Here is a 23,778-nt window from a genome sequence, read left to right on the forward strand (position 1 = left end):
GAAAAAGATGGGTATTCCCTAGCAGGAGTAGTGACTTTTGGTGAGAAACTAAGTCTTATCTCAAGTAGGTAGAGACCAGATCAGAACCCTGAAATGTGTGAACGTTCAGAGTTTATGACATGGTTTCCAGATCTGGGACCTTCAAGTTGGGCTTCTAAACAAAAATGGCCTGATTTTAAAAGCACTGAGAACCCCCAAATGCCACCAAACTAAATGGGAGCTGCAGGGGTCAAGCATTGTTGATAGCCAGGATATTTTTATTTAACAAACTAAATATGATTTAGGAGTCTAACTTTAGACACTCAGATTTTGTCCCAATCCATTTTATCAGTTGAGTGTGTGTGTGTCAGGGTCATGGGTTTAAGTTCAGTGAAGATTTATACGAGTCTGGTATTTATTCCTACACTCACCCAAACGGGAGAATACCACACAATAACTCAGCATCACTGTGCCCCTACCCCTGCATGGTAGTACTTTCCTGGTAGTCCAAGGAGCAATATGAAATGATCTGGGATCCAGCAATTCCAGTTCTTTTCAACTTTACTCTCTAGGGTTACCATATTTTAAAAATAAAAAAAGAGTACACTCCACAGGCCCTGGCCCCGCCCCTTTCCCACCCCGGCCCCGCCCCAACTCCACCCTTCCCCAAAGTCCCTGCCCTAACTCCCCCTCCTCCCTCCCAGCCACGCGAAAAGGGCTGCCTGAGCGCTTCCCCAGCGCAGCTGGAGCCCGGGAGGGGAAGCGCACAGCCAGGGGCGCAGGGTCTGGAGGCTGCCCGGCAAACCGTGAAGCTGGTAGCGCTCCAGCTTCGGGCAGCCCCCATGCCTCCGGACCCCGAGACGCCGGCTGGGTACTTCCCCTCCCGGGCTCCAGCTGCTGTGCTCCTCCTCTGACTCTTCGGTTCTGTTTAAGAGCCAAGCTGCCCGAGCGCTACCGGCTTCAGGCAGCTCCCTTGCCTCTGGACCCTGCGCCGCCGGAGCAGAGCAGCTGGAGCTCGGGAGGGGAAGTGCCCGGCCGGTATTTTTCCCAGACACGTTCAGCTTTTTGGCAATTCCCCCCGGATGGGGTTTGAATACCAAAAAGCCGGACATGTCCGGGAAAAACCAGACGTATGGTAACCCTATTACTCTCTGTATCTACAATTTACATGCTGTATCTACAGGAGAGTTATCCTGTTAAGAAAACCTGTGGGTTCCTGAAGACACTGAGTTATGTAGAAACCTGAAATTAAATCCTAGCCCTACTTAAGTCAATGGCAAAACTCCCTAATACAGAAAAGCAAAAGTTGGGAGAGACCCAGAAAGGGAGATGAGAAATTATGCTATCTGAAAACTCAACCCCACCTCCATCCTTGTAATTCTAGATTGTCTCTCAACAGAAGGAATTGGGAGGGAAGAAGATTCCCCCAAACAAAAATAGAAGCCATAAAACCATTTAGTCCTCTTCCTATATTTTGATTAGCCCTCTCCTTTTCATACTGGGTGTACATTTGCAAAATAGATTTTCTGTAACAATTAATTCAGGGTATTGGTATAATAGTTTGAAAGAGCAGGCGTAGATGTGATCCCTGAAAAACCTTTAGCAACACCCTCCAATCCAGTGGTTCGCAAACTTTTGTACTGGTGACCCCTTTCACATAGCAAGTCTCTGAATGCGACCCCCCCTTATATATTAAAAACACTTTTTTATATATTTGACACCATTATAAATGCTGGAAGCAAAGCAGGGTTTGGGGTGGAGGCTGACAGCTTGTGACCCCCCCATGTAATAACCTCATGACCCTGAGGGGTCCCGACCCCCAGTTTAAGAACCCCTGCTCCAACCTAATCTGTACCCATCTACAGAACTACTATATTCTGGCATGTTACTACTGCTATATCAATTCTTTAAACTTCCAAAAGCCTTTCTCTGCCATCCTTGCATACTGTCACTTATACAGTAGTGTAAATCTGGGCTCATAGAAACATTAAGTGAATAAACAGAATAGGTCTACTACTTCACCGTCGTTGGCTCATTATCACTTGCTTAAATAAATTATTTGGGTTTTTAAGCATGGCCTCTCCTTTATAAATCCGAGCTGACTACTTTTGACCTTTCTGTAATGTATACATGTTTAGCTTCTCCATAATCAAAAACTAAAATACGTTTTTAATACCAAATTTGAACTTATAGGTCTGTAGTTTATCTATTTCCTCCCTGAAGTCTCCTTTTGCATCAATGTTACATTACCTCTTCAGTCGCTGTAGATCATCAGTCTTCAAAAAGAACAGGAGTACTTGTGGCACCTTAGAGACTAACAAATTTATTTGAGCATAAGCTTTCGTGGGCTACAGCCCACTTCTTCGGATGCATAGAATGGAACATATATTGAGGAGATATATATACACACATACAGAGAGCATGAACAGGTGGGAGCTGTCTTACCAACTCTGAGAGGCCAATTAAGTAAGAGGAAAAAAACCTTTTGAAGTGATAATCACTCTCACAGATCTTGGGAGACAGACCTGCCCTCGCTTACAGACAACCCCCCAACCTGAAGCAAATACTCACCAGCAACCACACATCACTGAACAAAAACACTGACCCAGGAACCTCTCCTTGCAACAAAGCCCGATGCCAACTCTGTCCACATCTATTCAAGTGACATCATCATAGGACCTAATCATATCAGCAATACCATCAGGAGCTCGTTCACCTGCACATCTACCAATGTGATATGTGCCAGCAATGCCCCTCTGCCATGTACATTGGCCAAACTGGAGAGTCTCTACGCAAAAGAATTAATGGACACAAATCTGACATCAGGAATCATAATACTCAAAAACCAGTGGAGGAACACTTTAACTTGTCTGGTCATTTAATGACAGACCTGCAGGTGGCTATTTTACAACAAACAAGCTTCAAAAACAGACTCCAAGGAGAGACTGCTGAGCTGGAATTGATATGCAAACTAGATACAATCAAATTAGGCTTGAATAAGGACTGGGAATGGCTGAGCCATTACAAACATTGAATCTATCTCCCCTTCTAAGTATTCTCACACTTCTTATCAAACTGTCTGTACTGGGCTAAGTTTTTTTTCTCTTACTTAATTGGCCTCTCAGAGTTGGTAAGACAACTCCCACCTGTTCATGCTCTGTGTGTGTGCGCACACACACACACACACCCTCAATATATGTTCCATTCTATGCATCCGAAGAAGTGGGCTGTAGCCCACGAAAGCTTATGCTCTAATAAATTTGTAAGTCTCTAAGGTGCCACAAGTACTCTGTTCTTTTTGCGGATACAGACTAACACGGCTGCTACTCTGAAACCTATCATCAGTCTTGTTGCTAGTGTCAAAAGTGACACTAGTTCTTATTTTGAGGATTCTAAAAAATAAAAATATAAGTCCTGAAAGTGCATATACCAGGTCTAACAATCAATTTTCCTTTAGGGTGCTCGCAATATGATCAGCCACCTTTTAAGTGGCCAATCACAGCTAATCATACACTGCACATTTGGGGAAACAGCACTTCAGCAATTGTTGTCTTTCCACCACTTTAAGAACAGATATTTTTAATTCCAGAGTGCAGTTTTTTAGTGGCTGTGATACAGAATACTACCAAAGTGTACTATAGAATCTCAAGATGCTCTTGCAGCTTCTCCAAGGCAAAACAATACAATGTTTATTCATCTCTTCTTTCTGTATTAACCAATCCAAAAGTAAATTGAAAACTTGACACTACCATCCAAACTAAAAAACATAGTAAGACCACCAAAACAGTGCCACCATGGCTAAACAAAGTAAAAGAAGCAGTTTAGAGACACTAAAGCAAGCTTTAAAAAGTGCAAGTTAAATCCTATTGAGGAAAATAGAAAGGAGCATAAACTCTGGCAATTGAAGTATAAAAATATAATCAGGAAGGCCTAAAAAGAATTTGAAGAACAACTAGCCAAAGACTCAAAAAGTAACAGCAAAAAAAATAAATAAATAAATAAAATAAAAAAAATGTTTTTTAAGTACATCAGAAGCAAGAAACCTGCTAAACCAGTGGGTCCACTGGACAATCAAGATGCTAAAGGAGCACTCAAGAAGATAAGGCCATTCCAGAGAAACCAAATAAATTCTTTGCATTGTCTTCATGGCTGAGGATTTGAGGGAGATTCCCAAACCTGAGCCATTCTTTTTAGGACAATAATCTCAAGAACCAGTCCAGATTGGAATAAACTGATATTTATTTACTGGTATTGGAATAAACTGATAAACTAAAAACAGTAATAAGCCACCAGGAGCAGATGGTATTCACCCAAGAATTTTAAAGGAACTCAAATATGAAATTGCAGAACTACTAACTGTGGTATGTAACCTAATCATTTAAATTAGCTCCTGTACTAAATGACTGGAGAATAGCTAATGTGACACCAATTTTTAAAAAGGGCTCCTGGCAATTACAGGCCGGTAAGCCTAACTTTAGTTTTAACCAATTTGCCAGTTACTGTAGTAAAGAACAGAACTATCAGACACATAGATGAACACCATTTGCTGGGGAAGAGCCAACATGGTTTTTGTTAAGGGAAACCATATCTCACTAATCTACTAGAATTCTAGGAGGGGGGGGTCAACAAGTATGTAGACAAGGGTGATCCAGTGGATATACTGTACTTAGATTTTCAGGTTTCAGAGTAGCAGCCATGTTAGTCTGTATCCGCAAAAAGAACAGGAGTACTTGTGGCACCTTAGAGACTAACAAATTTATTAGAGCATAAGCTTTTGTGGGCTACAGCCCACTTCTTCGGATGCATAGAATGGAACATATATTGAGGAAATATATATACACACATACAGAGAGCATGAAAAGGTGGGAGTTGTCTTACCAACTCTGAGAGGCCAATTAATAAGAGGAAAAAAAACTTTTGAAGTGATAATCAAGATAGCCCAGTACAGACAGTTTGATAAGAAGTGTGAGAGTACTTACATGGGGAGATAGTTTGTAATGGCTCAGGCTTAAATAGAGTCTGGGAATGGCTAAGTTGATCGTATATAATTTGCATATCAATCCAAGCTCAGCAATTTCTCGTTGGAGTTCTGTCTCTGAAGCTTTTTTGTTGCAAAATTGCGACCCGCAAGTCTGACATTCAATGACCAGACAGGTTAAAGTGTTCTCCTACTGGTTTTTGAATGTTATGATTCCTGATGTCAGATTTGTGTCCATTAATTCTTTTGCGTAGAGACTCTCCGGTTTGGTCAATGTACATGGCAGAGGGGCATTGCTGGCACATGATGGCATATATCACATTGGTAGATGTGCAGGTGAACGAGCTCCTGATGGCATGGCTGATGTGATTAGGTCCTATGATGATGTCACTTGAATAGATGTGGGCAGAGTTGCAAGGATAGGTTTGTTGCAAGGATCGGGCTTTGTTGCAAGGATAGGTTCCTGGGTCAGTGTTTTTGTTCAGTGATGTGTGGTTGCTGGTGAGTATTTGCTTCAGGTTGGGGGGTTGTCTGTAAGCGAGGACAGGTCTGTCTCCCAAGACCTGTGAGAATGAGGGATCATCTTTCAGGATAGGTTGTAGATCTTTGATGATGTGCTGGAGAGGTTTTAGTTGGGGGCTGAAGGTGACAGCTAGTGGTGTTCTGTTATTTTCTTTGTTGGGCCTGTCTTGTAGGAGGTGACTTCTGGGTACTCATCTGGCTCTGTCAATCTGTTTTTTCACTTCAGCAGGTGGGTACTGTAGTTTTAAGAATGCTTGATAGAGATCTTGTAGGTGCTTGTCTCTGTCTGAGGGGATGGAGCAAATGCGGTTGTATCTTAGAGCTTGGCTGTAGACAATGGATCGTGTGGTGTGTCCTAGATGGAAGCTGGAGGCACGTCGGTAAGTATAGCGGTCAGTAAGTTTCCGGTATAGGGTGGTATTTACGTGACCAACGCTTATTAGCACAGTAGTGTCCAGGAAATGGACCGCTTGTGTGGATTGATCTAGGCTGAGGTTGATGGTGGGATGGAAATTACTGAAATCATAGTGGAATTCCTCAAGGGCTTCTTTTCCATGGGTCCAGATGATGAAGATGTCATCAATGTAGTGCAAGTAGAGATGGGGCGTTAGGGGACGAGAGCTAAGGAAGCGTTGTTCTAAGTCAGCCATGAAAATGTTGGCATACTGTGGGGCCATGCGGGTACCCATAGCAGTGCCACTGACTTGAAGATATATATTGTCCCCAAATGTGAAATAGTTGTGGGTGAGGACAAAGTCACAAAGTTCAGCCACCAGGTTAGCTGTGACATTATCGGGGATACTGTTTTCAGAACGCTTTGACAAGGTCCCTCACCAAAGGCTCTTAAGCAAAGTAAGCGGTCATGGGATAAGAGGGAATATCCTCTCCTGGATCCGTAACTGGTTAAAAGATAGAACTAAATGGGCAGTTTTCTGAATGGAGAGAGGTAAATAGTGATGTCCTCCAGGGGTCTGTACTGGGACCAGTCCTATTCAACATACTCATAAATGATCTGGAAAGGGGGTAAACAGTGAGGTGGCAAAATTTGCAGATGATACAAAACTACTCAAGACAGGCAAGTCCAAAGCAGACTGCGAAGAGTTACAAGTGGATCTCTCTAAACTGGGTGACTGGGCAACAAAATGGCAGATGAAATTCAATGCTGACAAATGCAAAGTAACGCACATTAGAAAACATAATCCCATCTATACATATAAAATGATGGGGGTCTAAATTAGCTGTTACCACTCGAGAAAGAGATTTAAGAGTTAACATGGATAATTTTCGGAAAGCATCCACTCAATGTGCAGCGGCAGTCAAAAAAGCTAATAGAATGTTGGGAATCATTAAGAAAGGGAGAGAAGACAGACAATATCATATTGCCTCTAGACAAATCCATAGTACTCCCACATCTTTGAATACTGCGTGCAGATCTGGTTGTTCCTTCTCCAATAAATAAATAAATAAATATTGGAATTGGAAAAGGTTCAGAAAAGGGAAACAAAAATTATTAGGGGTAAGGAACAGCTTCCATATAAGGAGAGGTTAATAAGACTGGGACTTTTCAACTTGGAAAAGAGATGACTAAGGCGGGGATGTGATAGAGGTCTATAAAATCATGACTGGTGTGAAGAAAATAAATAAGGAAGTGTTATTTACTCCTTCTCATAACACAAGACCTAGGGGTCACCAAATGAAATTAATAGGCTGCAGGTTTAAAACCAACAAAAGGAAGTATTTCTTCACACAATTCACAATCAACCTGTGGAATTCTTTGCCAGAGGATGTTGTGAAGGCCAAGACTGTAACAGGGTTCAAAAAAATAACTCGATAATTTCCTGGAGGATAGGTCCATCAATGGCTATTAGCCAGGATGGGCAAGGATACAAAAGCATGCTCTGAAGTGTCCCTAGCCTCTGTTTGCTAGAAGTTGAGAATGGGCAACACAGGATGGATCACTTGATTATCTGATCTGTTCATTCCCTCTGAAGCACCTGGCATTGGCCACCGTCGGAAGACAGGATACTGGGCTAGATGAACCATTGATCTGACCCAGTATGGCTGTTCTTATGCAGAGTACCTGCTGAATCTGGACAAAACTGTGCCCTAATACGATGAGTTATTGAAAGAGAATTTGAGAAAAACTGAGATGACCCAAAATAAAATTAACCCTCAGCTACACTACAAAAAATATGTTTAAATGTGGCTGTACCCAAAACTGGTTATTCCATGTAGGCTGTATGGACAGAAGAGCCCCGATACAACCATGTTAGAGAATACTGGGCTATACTTAAGTTGATAGATTAAATATAACAATAGTTTATACAGAAGACTACTCAGAAAAATATTTAATGTTGTTTTGGCTTTCTAACAAGACACGTGTTTTATCATTTTTGGTCAGTTAATCATATTGTATTTTTTTTCTTCATTTCACCTCTCCCTCTTCTCCTTCACCACTCTCCTGCAAGTTTCTCTGCAGTTATGTTCCTTTTTGTCCCCAACCCGTGTCCCTGTCACTTACAGTATATCCACACAGCCCATGGGAGTGAGCCTCCGAGCCCAGGACAACAGACGTGGGTTAGCAAGGCTTGCACTAGAGCTCTAAAAATAGTTGGGTAGACAGCAACTTTGAAACTGCAGCTCAGATTGAAGCTCCAGCACTAAAACCTAGAGAGGAGAGTGGGCTCTCAACCCAGGTTGGGAGACTTGCTCCTGTAGGCTGTGTAGACATTTTCTTAGCTCCCTTCCCCCCTTGACATGCTTCCCGAACGCGTCACTCCTTTTTCACCTCAACATTCTTCTCCTGCGGACTGCTCTAATACTTGGCAGTCTCTCCAGTCTTTTCTCTTCCTCCAAGTAGCAGTGGACTCCAGCAGAAGGAGAGACAAGGGCTCCTATTTGTTTCCAGCTGCTTTTACAGGCATCTATACTCTTCTTTGCAATGAAGAGCTTTGTCAACTGCAGGAGCAGCTGGAAACAAAAACAGCCAGCACAGCTCTCTGTAGACTCACTGCAAGTGTTCCAAGGAGTATATCTGGAAATCTTTGATGAGGGTTAAGGGCTGTCTCCCTGACTGATTTTTCATTCCTAAGCACCTTACACACAAAACAATACATATGTGCTTGGTGGCAACAACTGAATTTTTGCTCTGTTTTTGTAGAAGTAACCAGCATCCCCTTTTTTACAGTCACTTGTTGGATCAAGAGGAGCCAGCAGCAACCGTCAGTTGTATCACTTTTTTAAACCATTTTTGAGTGATTTTTTTTTTTACATAAGTTGTGTTTTAGTCCCCAGAAAGATGTTTTGCATGTTTCCACATCTTTCACTGCTCAACACTGAAGCAGTTTTTCCCTAGCAGTGCTCAACTATTGTCACTAAGTTCTCAGTATTCCAACAAAGGGCACACTAAGTATCAGAGAAGATACAATGGACAGATACTGATGGGAAGTACAAAGAAAGAGTTTTAAGGAGGATTTTGAAGGAGGACAGTAAGTTAGTTTTGCAGATGTTCATGGGGAGTTCCTACCATGCATGAGGGGCAGCATGGAAGAAAGCACAAAGGTGCTTCTCTGAAAATTTAACATGTAGGCAATGGAGGCTGGTATCATGGGTCAATCTGAGACAAAGTCCACATCTTGATAGTGAATGAGAGGACAAGAAAGGTGAGGACAGGCCACAAAGGGCCTTGAAAACAAAGACAAGTATCTTATGTTTGATTCAACAGAAAAAGAGATGCAAAGAAAGGGCTGACATTGTCAAAGTGATGGGCTAGGAAAAGTATATTTGCAGGAGAATTCTGAATAGGCAGGAATGGGGCAAGATTGCATTGGTCAAGGACAGGAAAGGATGTTGCAATAATTTACACATGATATGATCAGACCTGGTCAAGAGTTTTAGCTGTGTGGATGGAAAAGAAAGGCATATTTTAGGTATGTCATGCAAAAAGAATCTGCAAGATTTAGACATAGCCTGGTCATGAAAACCAAAAGAGGTCTGATTTGAAAATGATGCCCTGGTAAGGGCCTGAGCAACAGGCAAGATGGTGGTGCACAAGTTATCCACATTGTTTTTCCATTTTTATTAGATTTCTCAACGGTATGCACATCTGTTGAGCTGCTTGTAACTTACTTATCAGTATTCCCTTATCTCCCTTCTAAAGTCTCTTATATGTAGAGAATTTCTTGGTGAATTTGTTCATGTGCACTTACTGAAATTTAACATTTGTCTTCCATACTTTGGCAACCATACTGTTTCTAATAAAATGGTGGAACATATTTTCTACATTTTTGTACTTTCAACCCTGCAATCAACACCAAGATGTGTTTTTGTTTGTTGTGTGTCAGGCTGCTTTATATCCAGCATTGTGATACACTAGAGTTTCAGACCAATTGTGTCACGGCAACTTCTAACAAGCTAGTAAGCGCCAACCACTACTTTTGCACCAGGCTAAAACAAACAAGTTGATCAAAGAAATCTTAACACGTTTAGATATAGAAATGCACAGTCAAGACAACCAAACAACCTTATCTCTGCCTGCAGTGATGTTATGCAAAGAATATAGGATTCTGATTAAAGTATTTTAGTGTTTCTGGTCCCAGATTAGGTATTTCTTTCATATGTTTAAATATCAGTTTTAATCCTATCTCTTTATCCCCTAGAGGCATCTGGGTGCCTTAAACATGCATTTTCATACCTTAACAAATCTGGATTTCTTTTAAGTGTAACCTTATCTCTGAATTTCCTGGTCGAATTATAACATTCCTGTAATGTTTTTATCCTTAAACTTACTGATGTGATGAAGTTAAGGTTAAGAGAAAGTAACAGCTTTTTGGTTTGAGAATTATCTTCATTTTTTAAAAATGTCATATATGAACACCAAGCAAGAAACACAAAGAGAATGGATCACATATTTATAATAATTTGTTAAAAATATAACAATTTTTTATTATTTTAACTTTTAAGAGCAGTACACCAAAGCAGAGCAAAGCAACCTAAGTGTAATGGTGAATCTGGCCCTTAAACTGCAATGGATTTATCAGAGTGCTGTGTTAGTAAAATCAGTGCTATGTGAATAAAGGCAGTGAGAACTCAATCCTAGAGTCCCAGTGTCCATGCTCTAAGGGCTCCCCCTGTGCTTGAGCCCCCAGCAGTTTTGCCTTAACATGCAATGAAGCAAAGGCAAATTACTAGCTCACTAGTCTGCACTACAGAATCTTTAAAGAGCAATGACAGTTGGGGCAAATAATCTAACCAAGAAGAACTCATTGTATGTCCAGTCTCCCTCATACAACTGAGCCATTACAACTAATAAAACTGTTGCATGCAAGTTAGATGTACAGAAAGGGAGGGGAATTGGTTGCATTGATGTCACAAATGGTCCCATTTGAGAGTTACCTGAGCTGTTGAACTGATCCCATTTAGACAACAACATAGCTTAATTATAACTAGTTACCTCAAACAGTTTAAGATTTCAATGAATTTCAACTATCATGGTAAATTTCAAGTATGTTATTCCATTAGGATTGTTTGGAACAAAAACCAAATACTACTACATTTCTTAAAAAGTAATAATTTTATTAATTATAATGCAAACAAATTAACAGATTTACTTATACATTCTCAGAAAATTCATTCTGCTCAAAGAGTAAGTGTTCTAAATTTGGGGAATTGGTTTTAAGTTTGTATTTCTCCCTAGACAAAATAAAGGTTTCAATGCACAACACAACTCTATCTTACCTATGGAGTTGCAACCAGATATATACATATGCACACCTACACGCACTTAGAATGCAGAACGGAAAGCTGCCGCTAAGAGTTTATGTTTTACGCTAGTTGTAACAGCACACCTACTTCAATAGTTTTCTGCCTTTCCCTCAGTAGTACACACATTACTCACCAGGAACCCTGCAGCTTGTCACAAAAGAGGGAAAGACTCACTAATATCTCTTTTCTATCTTTAAGTATTAGAAGCATAATTTGTTTTTATATAGTCAAGGAAGAAATAGTTGTCTATTACAAGTATTTCTGTTAGTCTTCTACTGGACAATTACTTTATACTTGAAAAATATACAGCATATTACACTAACTCAATGGAGTTCATTTGATACTCAAAGCTTACCTCCAAGTATATTGATGGTGGGTTATGCTCTCCTCCAAACTTGTCCAGCAGCGCCTCTATGTGTTCTTGTGTTAATTTAATCATCTGTTTGATATTCCATACCTAAAATATAAAAATATATTTTTATAAATCAAAAGAGGCAAGTCTGGGACAGATTTTAAAAAATTAAAAACCATGAACTCACATCTTAATAGCTAAAAACTAAGTTAATCTTTAAGGCTGAAAAAAGTCAGACTCCATATTTTACTGAAATGACTGTAAAATTTGTCCTAGACCCAAATTAATCATTTTTTCCAGAGCTTTGTTGACAGAAGTCCTTAATGAAAATACCGTTTCAAAGTATCAGTAACGTCAATCAAAAACAGCGACTGGTGGTTATTATGATCACCTACTATCTGTATCAATACAGTCTCGGTTCTGTTCCAGTCTTAAACTAAACTGAGCAAAGACCCTTTCATTTTGAAATGCAGGAACTGCTAAAAACAAACATCTCTCTCATATATTACTTTTTATATGGAGATCTCAAAACACTTTACAAAGTCTTATCTCCATTTTACAGATGGGGAAACTGAGGTAAAGAGGTACAGTGACTTGTCTAAGGTTACATAGGATACAGTACAAAACAGAAATCTGATTAGAGGAGAAAACTAATCTATGTAATGTTCAAAGTTTCAGGATTTTATTAATCTGTTCAAGTTGCTATGATGACACTTGCAAATCAACAAATGTCAAACATTCAGTGGTAAACTGGTAACTACTGTAATCACGTGATCTAGATCAGGGGTCGGCAACATTTGGCACGTGGCTCGCCAGGGTAAGCACCCTGGCGGGCCGGGTCAGTTTTATTTACCTGCTGACGCGGCAGGTTCGGCCGATCGCGGCCCGCACTGGCCGCGGTTTGCCGTCCTGGGCCAATGGGGGCGGCGAGAAGCTGCGGCCCGCGCCGCTTCTCGCCACCCCCATTGGCCCAGAACGGCGAACCGCGGCCAGTGGGGGCCGCGATCGGCCGAACCTGCCGCGTCAGCAGGTAAATAAAACTGGCCCGGCCCGCCAGGGTGCTTACCCTGGCGAGCCGCGTGCTGAACATTGCCGACCCCGATCTAGATATTTCTAATGTACCTATCACTGCAGTATTTAAATGCCCTGATCTTAAACACATTGTACACTTGGGGCTCTAGATTGCTTCAGTTTGCAAGTTTTTCCCACTGACTCTGTAACTTGTAACCACTGTTAGTATTATGAGATGACTATGAGTGCTACCTTGCACTGTAAGTCATCACTATGCAATGTTCAATTGCTGAAGCTGAATCAATACAATAGTAAGTTCACTTACAGGAAAAAAAGGTACTTTGATCCAGTAGAAGTCGAATTTTTTCACTTGTTGGACCAATAGACTCTGGCCTCCAGAAAAGAGATTTTTATTTTTCTTAGAATTACATTTGCTAGCAACTTAATGTGATGAAAACTGAGAAAGATTTAATTTCTACAAGCCAGAGAAAAAATACTTATCTGTTCTCTGAAGGTACCATTTATAAAAGTATCACTATTCAAAACTGATGCTATTACTTAGAGACTAGTGAGAAAGTAATATAGCTCAAAATTCAAAAGCCATCAGCTCCAGGATGGAGACTTGCATACTGCTTCTTCCAATAGAACCTCAGAGATTCCTGTGACCTGTCAGTGAAAGAAAATACAAATCCCTCAGTCTCTAAGAAGAGAGGTGGGATGGTGGTGATAGAACTTATACCGTTACGGATAAAATGGCAGGGAATTAGCTTTATGTTCTATTAAAAGATACCAGTAACAGAACCCCAACTCCATTAATGTCTCAAACATTATACTAGAAGTAAAGAGAAAAATCTTTCTGCAACACAGAACAAACATGTTAGAAGTTCAAAACACACCTAACTCATATTTTAATAAAGATATCTGTTATTCTGTAGTAGCTATTAAGGATGGGGACATCACCAAAATAAAACAAGGTGGAAAGACAGTTGGGTAACCTCTAGCCCAATACAAGTTTGAAGCACTGATGATAAATTTTGCTTCTTCTCATGAGGCCAATTTCAACAGAACTCTGTGGCTGCCTTCCAAATCTTAATATGTAAACTCAGTGGAGGCTGGCTGTAAAGACCAACTTTTTCTCTGAACTCACACAAATGTTTGTTAATATGACCATTATGCTGTATGCCTGCCAAGAAGCAGCAATGAGAGAGCTGTGCAATGTATGCATATCAAAAGAATCAGAAGGCTCTCTCTGTCATCTAATCTGTTCCAGATAAGAGAGTAGGGAATTTTACTTGGTAAACTGATGGAATAAGACCCTGCTGGCTTGGATGTTGGGAAAGAAACTTGGCAGGAGGATTAAGGTGGAATCCCAGCACTACCTTGGAAGATATTTAGCAACTGGATCTGTCAACAGAGCCCTAACGCTCACTCAAGACACAAGCTGAAATCCCCAGTATCAAAGGAGGACCTTCATTTAATAAGTCTGCTCATATATCAAGTGGTTGAAAAGGAGGTTGTTACACTAAAGTTTAATCACCTCGTTGACATTCAGCACGGGCACTTGAGCTTATAAATGTACTACACACAAAATAAAAAACTTATCTACCTCCAGTGTTAAATAGGGCTTTAGGTATCCTAAAACTAAGCAGAGATCACAGAGTTCCCAGCCCACACCACACTTTCTGTGAGCATGAGAAATCCACTCTACCACTATGGCTGGAGTCCCTAAGCTATTTCTCCACTTGGTAGGGTTGGCAATTTTCAAGAGCACTTAAGTGACTTCAGAATCAAGTCTCGCTGGCTTTCAATGCAACTTTCACTTTTAAGTCATTTAGGCACTTCTGAAAATCCCACCCATGGATAACCACCTCATGGAGGGGCTTAGGACTCAACATCCCATTCCTACACTAACAGCATCACATACATAGGTGGTTGAGGAAGGGATTGCCAGCGGACAAGGTGGTCTCATTGGTTGTCCCTGTACTATCAGAAGCTTCCCCATTTCTCCTCTGTGGTGGCTGGAGGGTGAATGACTTCCTCCCTCCCTGCAAATATGTTTTCTACTTTGCATCCAACAGTTACTATTCTGAGCTGCTTTTTCTCTCTCCCTCCTTCCAGTTCTACTGTTCTAACACTATTATGATAACAGAAGTAGCAGCACCAGGAGGAACAGAGGGCCTCTCTATTCAGCAGCTGATAGGCAGATAGAGAGCAGCCTTTCAGAGCCAAAAACTGGAGTTAAAGCCCTGGAAAAGCCCAAATAGCTGCCAAATGTACTCAAAGGAGTTGGGGAAGAGCACACAATAAGTTCTAAACCATGCCTTTTCACACTGAATCATGGACCTTTTCTATTGGAATTGGTTTGTTTTCCTAGATGGTTGGAAGGAGTCTATCAGAAAAATTAACCTCTTGAGCTCTACTCCCTTAGGTGCATTACTTACAGGAGGAAAGGTACATGAACTCCCTCCCCATCCAGTAAGTAAAGAAAGCATCCCTCAAAATGGATCACTAAACGAGTTATGCACAACTTCAATAGTGTGTTGCTTGCAGACACCACAAACAGATCTCTCTGGTATGCCCCACTCGTGAAAGAGCTAGCTTCAATCTGAGACAACTTCACATGGCTCTCACATTGATTGAAATACTCTGTCTACAATCAGGTTCTCTTTCCTGCCAAGTAACCAGTAATTAGACATATTGTGGTACACTGCCCAACCCCATCCTTGAAGAATTGCTTAACACAGGAGACAACACCCATTCTACCTTGCACATAGAGAGGATCCTATATGTTTGAATCAACCATTTCTGGGAATACTAGGTCAGTGAAAGCTCTAAACCTTACCCCATGGATCTTATCTCAAAAAAGCTGCATCTAGAGCAGAGGTCACCAACCAATCGATCACAATCTCTGGTGGTGTAGCGTGGCTGCCGCTAAGGCAGGTTCCCTGCCTGCCCCAGCCCCACGCCGCTCACGGAAGAGGCCAGCGCGGCCGCGCGGCCCTGGGGGCGGGGTGTGTGTGTGTGTGTGTCAGGGTTCTCCCTCTGCGAGCTACTCCTGCCTGCAAGCACCGCCCCCGCAGTTCCCATTGGCCAGGAACAGGGAGCTGTGGCCAATGGGAGCTGCAGGGGCAGTGCTTGCAGAGAGGGGCAGCGCACAGAGCCACATGCTCCTCCCCCTGGGGCCGCAGTGGCTTGTTGGCCCCTTCCAGGAGCAGCGTGGGGCCACAGCAGGCAGGGAGCCTGCCTTAGCCTTGCTGCACTGCCAACCGGGAGCCACCCAAGGTAAGTGCTGCCTGGTAGGAGACCGCACTCCAACCCCCTCCCAGAGCCAGCACCCCATACTCCTCCTGTACTCCGAACCCACTCTTGCACCCCATCCCCAAGCCCTGAACCCCCTCCCAGAGCCAGCAACCCAAACCCCCTCCTGCACCCCAACCCTCTGCCCCAGCCCTGACTCCCCTCAGAGCCAGCACCCCATACTCCCTCCTGCACCCCAAGCCCCAGCCCTGAGCCCCCTCCCAGAGCCAGCACCTTGTACCCCCTTACAGCACCTTAACAGTCTGCCTCAGCTCAGAGCCCCTTCCTGTACCCAAACTTCCTCCCAGAGCTTGCATCCCTCACCTCCTCCTGTACCCCAATTCCCTGCCCAGGCTCAGCCCAGAGTGCCCTTCCACACTGCGAACCCCTCAGCCCCAGCCCAGAGCCTGTACCCTTCCCAAACCCCAACCTCCGACCCCAGCCTGGTGAAAGTGAGTGAGGGTGGGGGAGAGAGTGAGCAACGGGAGGGGGGGGTGGAGTGAGCAGAGGGGATAGATCCTGGGTTGCTCCTAAATTCAAAAAGTGATCTTGGGCATAAAAAGATTGGAGATCACTAATCTATAGACTGTCCTAGAGAGAACAGCTCCTTAAGAATGAAGCCCCACGTATGTACAACCCATCTCAAGCAGGAAGCATGTGATTACTCAATCTGATTGAGGCAATCTGGAAGTCCCTGTCTAACTGCAGCTAGCCAGTGAACAAGCCACTACTTCATGGAGGCAGTCAATCACATGTAGCACAAGAACACTTGACTTTAACACTACAGCATCCGTAGCTGTCACCTCATGCCATGCCATTAGCTACTGTTATGGGTATCAGGCCCCAAATCTGTAACTTAATCCATTTTGAAGCCTGATGGCTTCAACATCTCTTCTCTGCTAGGTCCACACCACTGATACTGTACCAGTGCAGAAGGCCTTGAGTCCAGTTAGGCTTCCACACAAGATACCCTATGTGATGGGCTGGATCACCAAAACCCTCTTGGGACTGCCACCTGATGTGCCCAGACTACTTCTGAGCCTGTTTTCCCTGTCAGCTTGGTACTTCAGTGCCTTGCCTCGTTTGAGCCAGACATGCTTGCCTGCTGCAAACACAGATCCAAGACTGAACCACGTCCCCCACAAGCTGCAGGCTTAACTGAAAACAGCTTAAGAAGTGCTCCTGTCTCCAGCTCTCAGATACCCAATTCCCAATGGGATCCAAACCCCAAATAAATACGTTTTACCCTGTATAAAGCTTATACAGGGTAAACGCATAAATTGTTCGCCCTCTATAACGTTAATAGAAAGGTATGCACAGCTGTTCTCTCGCCCCCCACCAATATTAATACATACTCTGGGTTAATTAAGAAGTAAAAAATGGTTTTATTAAATACAAAAAGTAGGATTTAAGTGGTTCCAAGTAATAACAGACAAAAAGTGAATTACCAAGCAAAATAAAATAAAACATGCAACTCTAAGCCTAATACAGTAAGAAAACTGAATACAGGTAAATCTCACCCTCAGAGATGTTTCAATAGGCTTTTTTCACAGACTGGATGCCTTCCTAGTCTGGGCCCAATCCTTTGGAGGAGGGATAGCTCAGGGGTTTGAGCATTGGCCTGCTAAACCCAGGGTTGTGAGTTCAATCCTTGAGGGGGCCATTTGGGGATTTAATTGGTGTTGGTCCTGATTTGAGCAGAGGGTTGGACTAGATGACCTCCTGAGGTCCCTTCCAACCCTGATGTTCTATGATTCTTTCCCCGGTACAGTCCGTGTTCCAGCTCAGGTGGTAGCTAGGGGATTTCTCATGACTGCAACCCTCTTTGTTCTGTTCCACCCCCTTATATCTCTTTTGCACAAGGCAGGAATCCTTTGTCCCTCTTTGGGTTACCACCCCTCCTTCTAAATGGAAAAGCACCACGTTAAAGATGGATTCCAGTTCAAGTGACAAGATCACATGTCATTGTAAGATGGATTCCAGTTCAAGTGACAAGATCACATGTCATTGTAAGACTTTGTTATCCACTTGCAAGCACACACATATACAGGAAGGCTTACAAGTAAACAGAGCCATGTACAGTCAATTCTCCTAGTTGATGGGAGCCCTCAAGATTCCAAACCACCATTAATGACCCACACTTTGCATAATTACAATAGGACCTCAGAGTTATATTTCATATTTCTAGTTTCAGATACAAGAGTGACACATTTATACAAATAGGATGACCACACTCAGTAGATTATAAGCTTTGTAATGATACCTTACAAGAGACCTTTTGCATGAAGCATATTCCTGTTACATTATATGATTTTATGAAAATATGCTAGAGTGCAATGTCATACCCCATTCATGTATGTGGGAAAAGCTGAAATGTTGGGTCTTTAAGAAGGAAGCCCACTGCCTCCAGCAGCACGAACAAATGTGTAGGTTCCTTCCAATTGTCCAAACAGCAAGCAAGTGCATATGAGCCTCTTATGGCTCTAGCTACACAAGAGATCATCACATCTCATTCTCCCTTACAGCTATCTTCTGTCACAACAACTTATGGGCAACTTAGTCATGGGAGACAGGATCTTTGCAAAAACCAGCCCAAGACTATAGAACTCACTGCTGGATAGCATAATAAACACCACTAACTATGTGACTTTGCAGGCTAAATGCAATACACCCCTCTGTTCTCAAGCTCTCTTCTAACTGCACCCTTACCTGCACCCATCACTTTTTCCAGGGGCTTGTCTACAGAGATTTAGTCACACCAGAGGGATGTAAATTTTAGTCCTCACTAGTGTGTCATGCACTACTGGCTCCTGTGGAGCCTGATGGCATGCACTAAAGTATGTCAACGCAGTCTATATTAACACGCACTAGGGAACTTTTAGTGCACCACACCTGGGTCAGGTTAGTGTGCAACACAAGAGGATTAAAATTTACATCCCTTTGGTGTGCACGAAAGTACCATGTTGACAAGCCTTAGGATAATAAATACAACATACGCACACACACAAGCCTACTTTTGCTGTGGGGAGGGAGGAGGGGGGGGGAAGAGAGTGAGAAAGAGAGAGAGATGTTCTTACTCTTGGAAGGCTGTGACAGTTCTTCGGCTAGCCAGGACTGAGAGTCACCTTGTTACCCCCTGCTTTCCGCAAAAGAGTCTTTATTGAGGTAGCTGGGCATCAGCTCCAGGACGCCACCAGCCTTTCAACCACTCAAGCACTCTCCTCTGGGCTATGGCAGCCCTAAATTTGCCTTGCAGATTAACAATAGATGCACCTCAATCCCCGAGTCCCTTTGAATCATTCCCGTGATATCCAGCCCCCGACACTGGCTACTCACAGAAACTCCAGATTCTCTGCACCCAAAGTTTCAGCTAGGGCTACCATACGTCCGGATTTTCCCGGACATGTCCAGCTTTTCGCTCTTTAAATAGCCGTCCGGGGGGGATTTCTAAAATGTAAAAATGTCCGGGATTTCCCCCCGGTCGGCTATTTAAAGAGTGAAAAGCGGCTGACAGGGCGGCCGAGCGCCGCTCGCACTGGGGCCTCGGCAGCCAAAGCCCCTTCTCGGCTCTCCCCATCCCCTGCAGCCTTAGCACACTGCCCGGCAGCACTGGGGGGGCGGGGCTGTGCGCCTGTGAGGGAACGCGGCGGTGGGGCTAGCAGCAGCGACCAGAGCCCCTCCCCCCCTCCTCCACAGCCTCAGCATGCCGCCCGGCCGAGCGGCACGGTAAGGGGACTGAGGAGTTGGAAAAGGGGGGCAGTCAGGGGACAGGGAGCGGGGGGGGGGTTGGATGGGTCGGGAGTTCTGGGGGGACTGTCAGGGGGGCAGGGGTGTGGAGAGGGGTCAAGGCAGGCAAGGACAGGGAGCAGGGGGGGTTAGATGGGTCGGGGGTTCTGGGGGGACTCTCAGGTGGGCGGGGTGTGAAGAGGGGTCGAGGCAGGCAGGGAGCAGAGGGGGTTGGATGGGTCAGGAGTTCGGGGGTCCTGTCAGGGGGCGGGGAGCAGTTGGATAGAGTGTGGGAATCCCGGGGGTCTGTCTGGGGGCGAGGGTGTGAATATGGGGTGGGGGTATGGATAAGGGTCGGGACAGTCAGGGGACAGCTAGGGTCCTAGGGGGGCAGTTAGGGTGGGGGGTTCTCAGGACGGGGCAGTCAGGGAACAACAAGAAGCAGGGAGGCTTATATAGGGGGTGGGGTTCTAGGGGGCAGTTAGTGGCAGGGGTCCCAGGAGGGGGCAGTCAGGGGACAAGGAGCAGGGGGAGTTGGGGGTTCTGAGGGGGGCAGTCAGGAGTGGGAGTGGATGGGGGTGGGGCAGGGTGGGGCTAGAGCGGGGCTCTCCCCCCCCCTTCTCTTTTTTGATTATGGAAATATGGTAACCCTAGTTCAGCATACCCCAGTTTACCTATTTTACCTTAAACCACCACTCCTGTACAACACACAACACTTGTGAGCACTTAAACTTATTTTTGTTTTGCTGTAAAAATGAAGATTTAACTAGAAATAAGAACGGTGGAAACAAAAGTGTGTGTGGGGGGAAGGGATAGCTCAGTGATTTGAGCATTAGCCTGCTAAACCCAGGGTTGTGAGCTCAGTCCTTGAGGGGGCCATTTAGGTATCTGGGGCAAAAATCTGTCTGGGGCTTGGTCTTGATCTGAGCAGGGGGTTGGAGTAGATGACCTCCTGAGGTCCCTTCCAACCCTGATATTCTATGAAAAGGGTTACAATATAAAACAAAATCATAAAATGCGAATCTGGGTCTACACTTATCAACAGTTACCCTTCTATTTAATAAAGTAGATTTCCACCAAAAGGTCAGTCTGTTGCAGGGATAGCTGGTTTCTTAAGAACCATAATCTGAAAGTTCAGAAAATCATCCCCACTCCACACAGGGTTATCCCCAGTAAATGGATGGGGTGCTTCTCCCTCCCTGTTGTACCAAAACCAGCCTTCAGTTTCTATTCATAGGGTGAAAACCTACTTGTTGTAATGTTTTCTTATTTGTTTTTACCTTTAATTGGTTTCATTTGTTTGTTGTTGCCTCTGATGGCTTCCCATTCAAAGTCTTAGTATTGCTCAAGGCTAAACAACTGAGCTTGCATAGCATCACCAGCCAAACAGGGTGGGGTGGCAACTCCCCCTTGCCCAAATGGGCCATTACATTATCTCCAGATGATTAATTTCTACTCTAAGTGCAGAAAGCATACTTTCAATATATATACACCTTGCAATGATTATGAATCTTAACAAGTTATGAGCTTTGTATAGATATCTTACATGTTACTGTTTACAAATAAATGTTGTGTAAGACATGTTTAGTTTAGTCTGTCAAATCTCAGTGAGAGATGTTTGAGAATAGGGGAGCCATTGCCAAGGGGTCTCTGTCTCAGAGGTACTAAAATATTATGGTATTAGGCTATGGCTGCCATAGTATTTTACAGAAATGCATAACTGATGTCAGACCAAAAGGCAACACCCAGAATTATTAGTGTTGGTCTCTTATAAGAAACCTGTGATATTTCCAGTGGTTGCACTACATTCCCCCACCCCACACCTCCAAACACACTTAAGTGTTTGCAGAAGTCTGGAGAGCACAGCCAGTCACCTTCCTTAGGAAGCTACATAATTGCAGACACACTATTTTCTACCTTTTCCTACCAGAAATACTAGATCCTTTATATTGAGACACTCCATGCCTTTTATTTGGAAATACCTGATATAAAGAATCTGTTTCTTCTTTCACCTAGTGGCATGAGCTGAATGGTATTCTTCGTCAGGAGAAATTAAACTTCTGGCAGCCTTCAGGAAATCATTTAAGATCAATTCAGTAGCCCCATTTAACATTGCTGGAGACCCAGAGCCTTCAGTGACAGATGTCACTTAAGTCTCTCCCCTCTCCTTTCCTCATAGGGAGGTATACTAGCTAACCCAGAGAAGCCAAAGGATTCCAGGCCAACAGCTCAGTGACACTGGTACTAGGGTTTTGCACCAAAAACGTCTCTCATGCACTTCATGCTGAAAAAGGTGACAACCCCAAAGGGATTCACTGCAACAAATAAGAATGCTTAAACAAGTCTTTCAGATCACAAATTTTTGTAAGTGTTCCACAAAGCTATGCTAGAATCATGAGATAGGTTAGTCCTAAAATGCCCTGATACAGGACCAGCTGAAAGAACTACATATGAACATGATAAAAGTGGTTTTTCAAACTGATCTGCAGTGTGGACATGCTGCATCAATGCAAAGACAATCCATGCAACCAACAACTTATATGCAACCCATGTCCCTATAATAGCATACTTGCTTAGTACAGATGAAACCAAAGAATTCCAAAGAGATGTACTCTAACATTAATTGGACATGCTGCAAGAAAGCCTGACAGCCCTACGTATCTGGAAGTTTGGGATGGAGGAAGACTAAAAACAATGTTTATATATGTTGTAGGTAATACTTCATATTTGTAATCTAAACTGTGTGTCAAACGATCAACACATCATAATATCCTAGTAGATACACTTATTTACAATTGATTATTTAGAGATTTTCTTGCATTATGTCAAATACATTTATTTTAAGATACGTGGAACCTGATTTGGTAACTGCAACTGGAGTAACTGCTGCAGATACTTGGTAAAGAAGACCACTGACTCTGGCCCATAAGGGAAGCAGAAACAGGAATGTGGTAACAGTGTGGTCACTCCGTCAAGGCTGAATCGGGTTTTGATTCCCCTTCCCAGCTAGTGCAGCTGGCATAAGCCAAGGTGAACATAAGGAGAGCCAGAAGACCCAAGGGATTCCAGACCTGGTCATCCTTATCCACTGTGAATGTGTGAGATATTTTTAAATTTTGTAAATAAGCACCTAGGTGCTAGATAATAAAAAACAACCAATAAAAGGAATGGCCTGCTTTTCCTGAGTCACAGAGCAATTAGGACACTGAAAGATCTTTTAGTAACTCTAACAAAAACTGTAAGCTCTTTTCAAAATGTCTGGAATATAAAGTTTTATGGCATACCCTTTCAGCTTGCTCTGCTGGAGGTATATTTGTAGAAGCATCAGCTACCTGTTTCCTTTCCCTTTACTAGAATATTTAAATCATGGAGAATACTGCAGTAACTAAAAAAGTTATTGTGCCCAGGACATCTGGATGAAGGGGAACAGAGAAGAAGAAACTTTTATTCCATTAAATTAATAGAAAAAATTCTGCCCAGGCTGAAGTTTACAAGTCAAAGATGACCTTGTGAAAGGTGTTAAGGGACCTCCCAAAAAAAAAAAAAAAAAAAAATTCCCAAAAAGAGCAATTTTGCTTGCAATGCTTTGCAAAAAAATGAAGTTCAGACATTTCATACATTAAAATAAGGAACTTGTAAAATGTTTTCCTTATTTGACATCAAGGAAAGTTACAGACAACATTAAGTAAAATACATGAAAAAAAAAATCAGACTCCATGCTCTATCACACTCACTCATGCAACAGTTCAAATACTGTTTTAAAAACTAAAATTACCAATTTTCAGCAAGTTTAACTGTTTCAATTTATCTTACTAATAACATTGTTTCAGAGTCTTAAATATGCTATACACTTAAACAATATGCTGCAGAAATTATTGCTAGTATCCCTCTACGTAATAGAATTCTTATTTTTAAAAACTCACTGACAACTGAGCTATGCAACCTATTTTTATAGTAAAAACATTTTAGTGTATTAATTAGTACATTTCTTTGCTTGCTGTTGGGTACTTTGGAGAAAATTATAGTGCTTCTATAATAATAGGGTATCAACAACATTTCATGTCACAGAGGGTATGTCTACACTACGGGATTAATCCCAATTTATATAATTTGAATTTTGCAAACAGATTGTATAAAGTCGAATGTATGC

General features: G+C 42.9%; 1 protein-coding gene across 3 annotated transcripts in view; it reads right to left on the minus strand.

The window, feature by feature from the left end:
* BRAF (B-Raf proto-oncogene, serine/threonine kinase) overlaps positions 1-23,778 on the minus strand; it is a 131,942-nt gene that overhangs the window by 98,086 nt on the left and 10,078 nt on the right. For 2 of the 3 annotated variants that reach the window (XM_054033945.1, XM_054033964.1), the window contains exon 2: positions 11,598-11,699. In XM_054033945.1, the coding sequence (XP_053889920.1) occupies positions 11,598-11,699 (102 nt within the window). Of the gene's footprint in view, positions 1-11,597; positions 11,700-12,930; positions 13,010-23,778 lie in introns of those variants that run through there. The other variant, XM_054033954.1, reaches the window with a different exon arrangement.

Source organism: Malaclemys terrapin, chromosome 1 (genome assembly GCF_027887155.1).
Source record: "Malaclemys terrapin pileata isolate rMalTer1 chromosome 1, rMalTer1.hap1, whole genome shotgun sequence".
NCBI classification, from domain to species: Eukaryota; Metazoa; Chordata; order Testudines; family Emydidae; genus Malaclemys; species Malaclemys terrapin.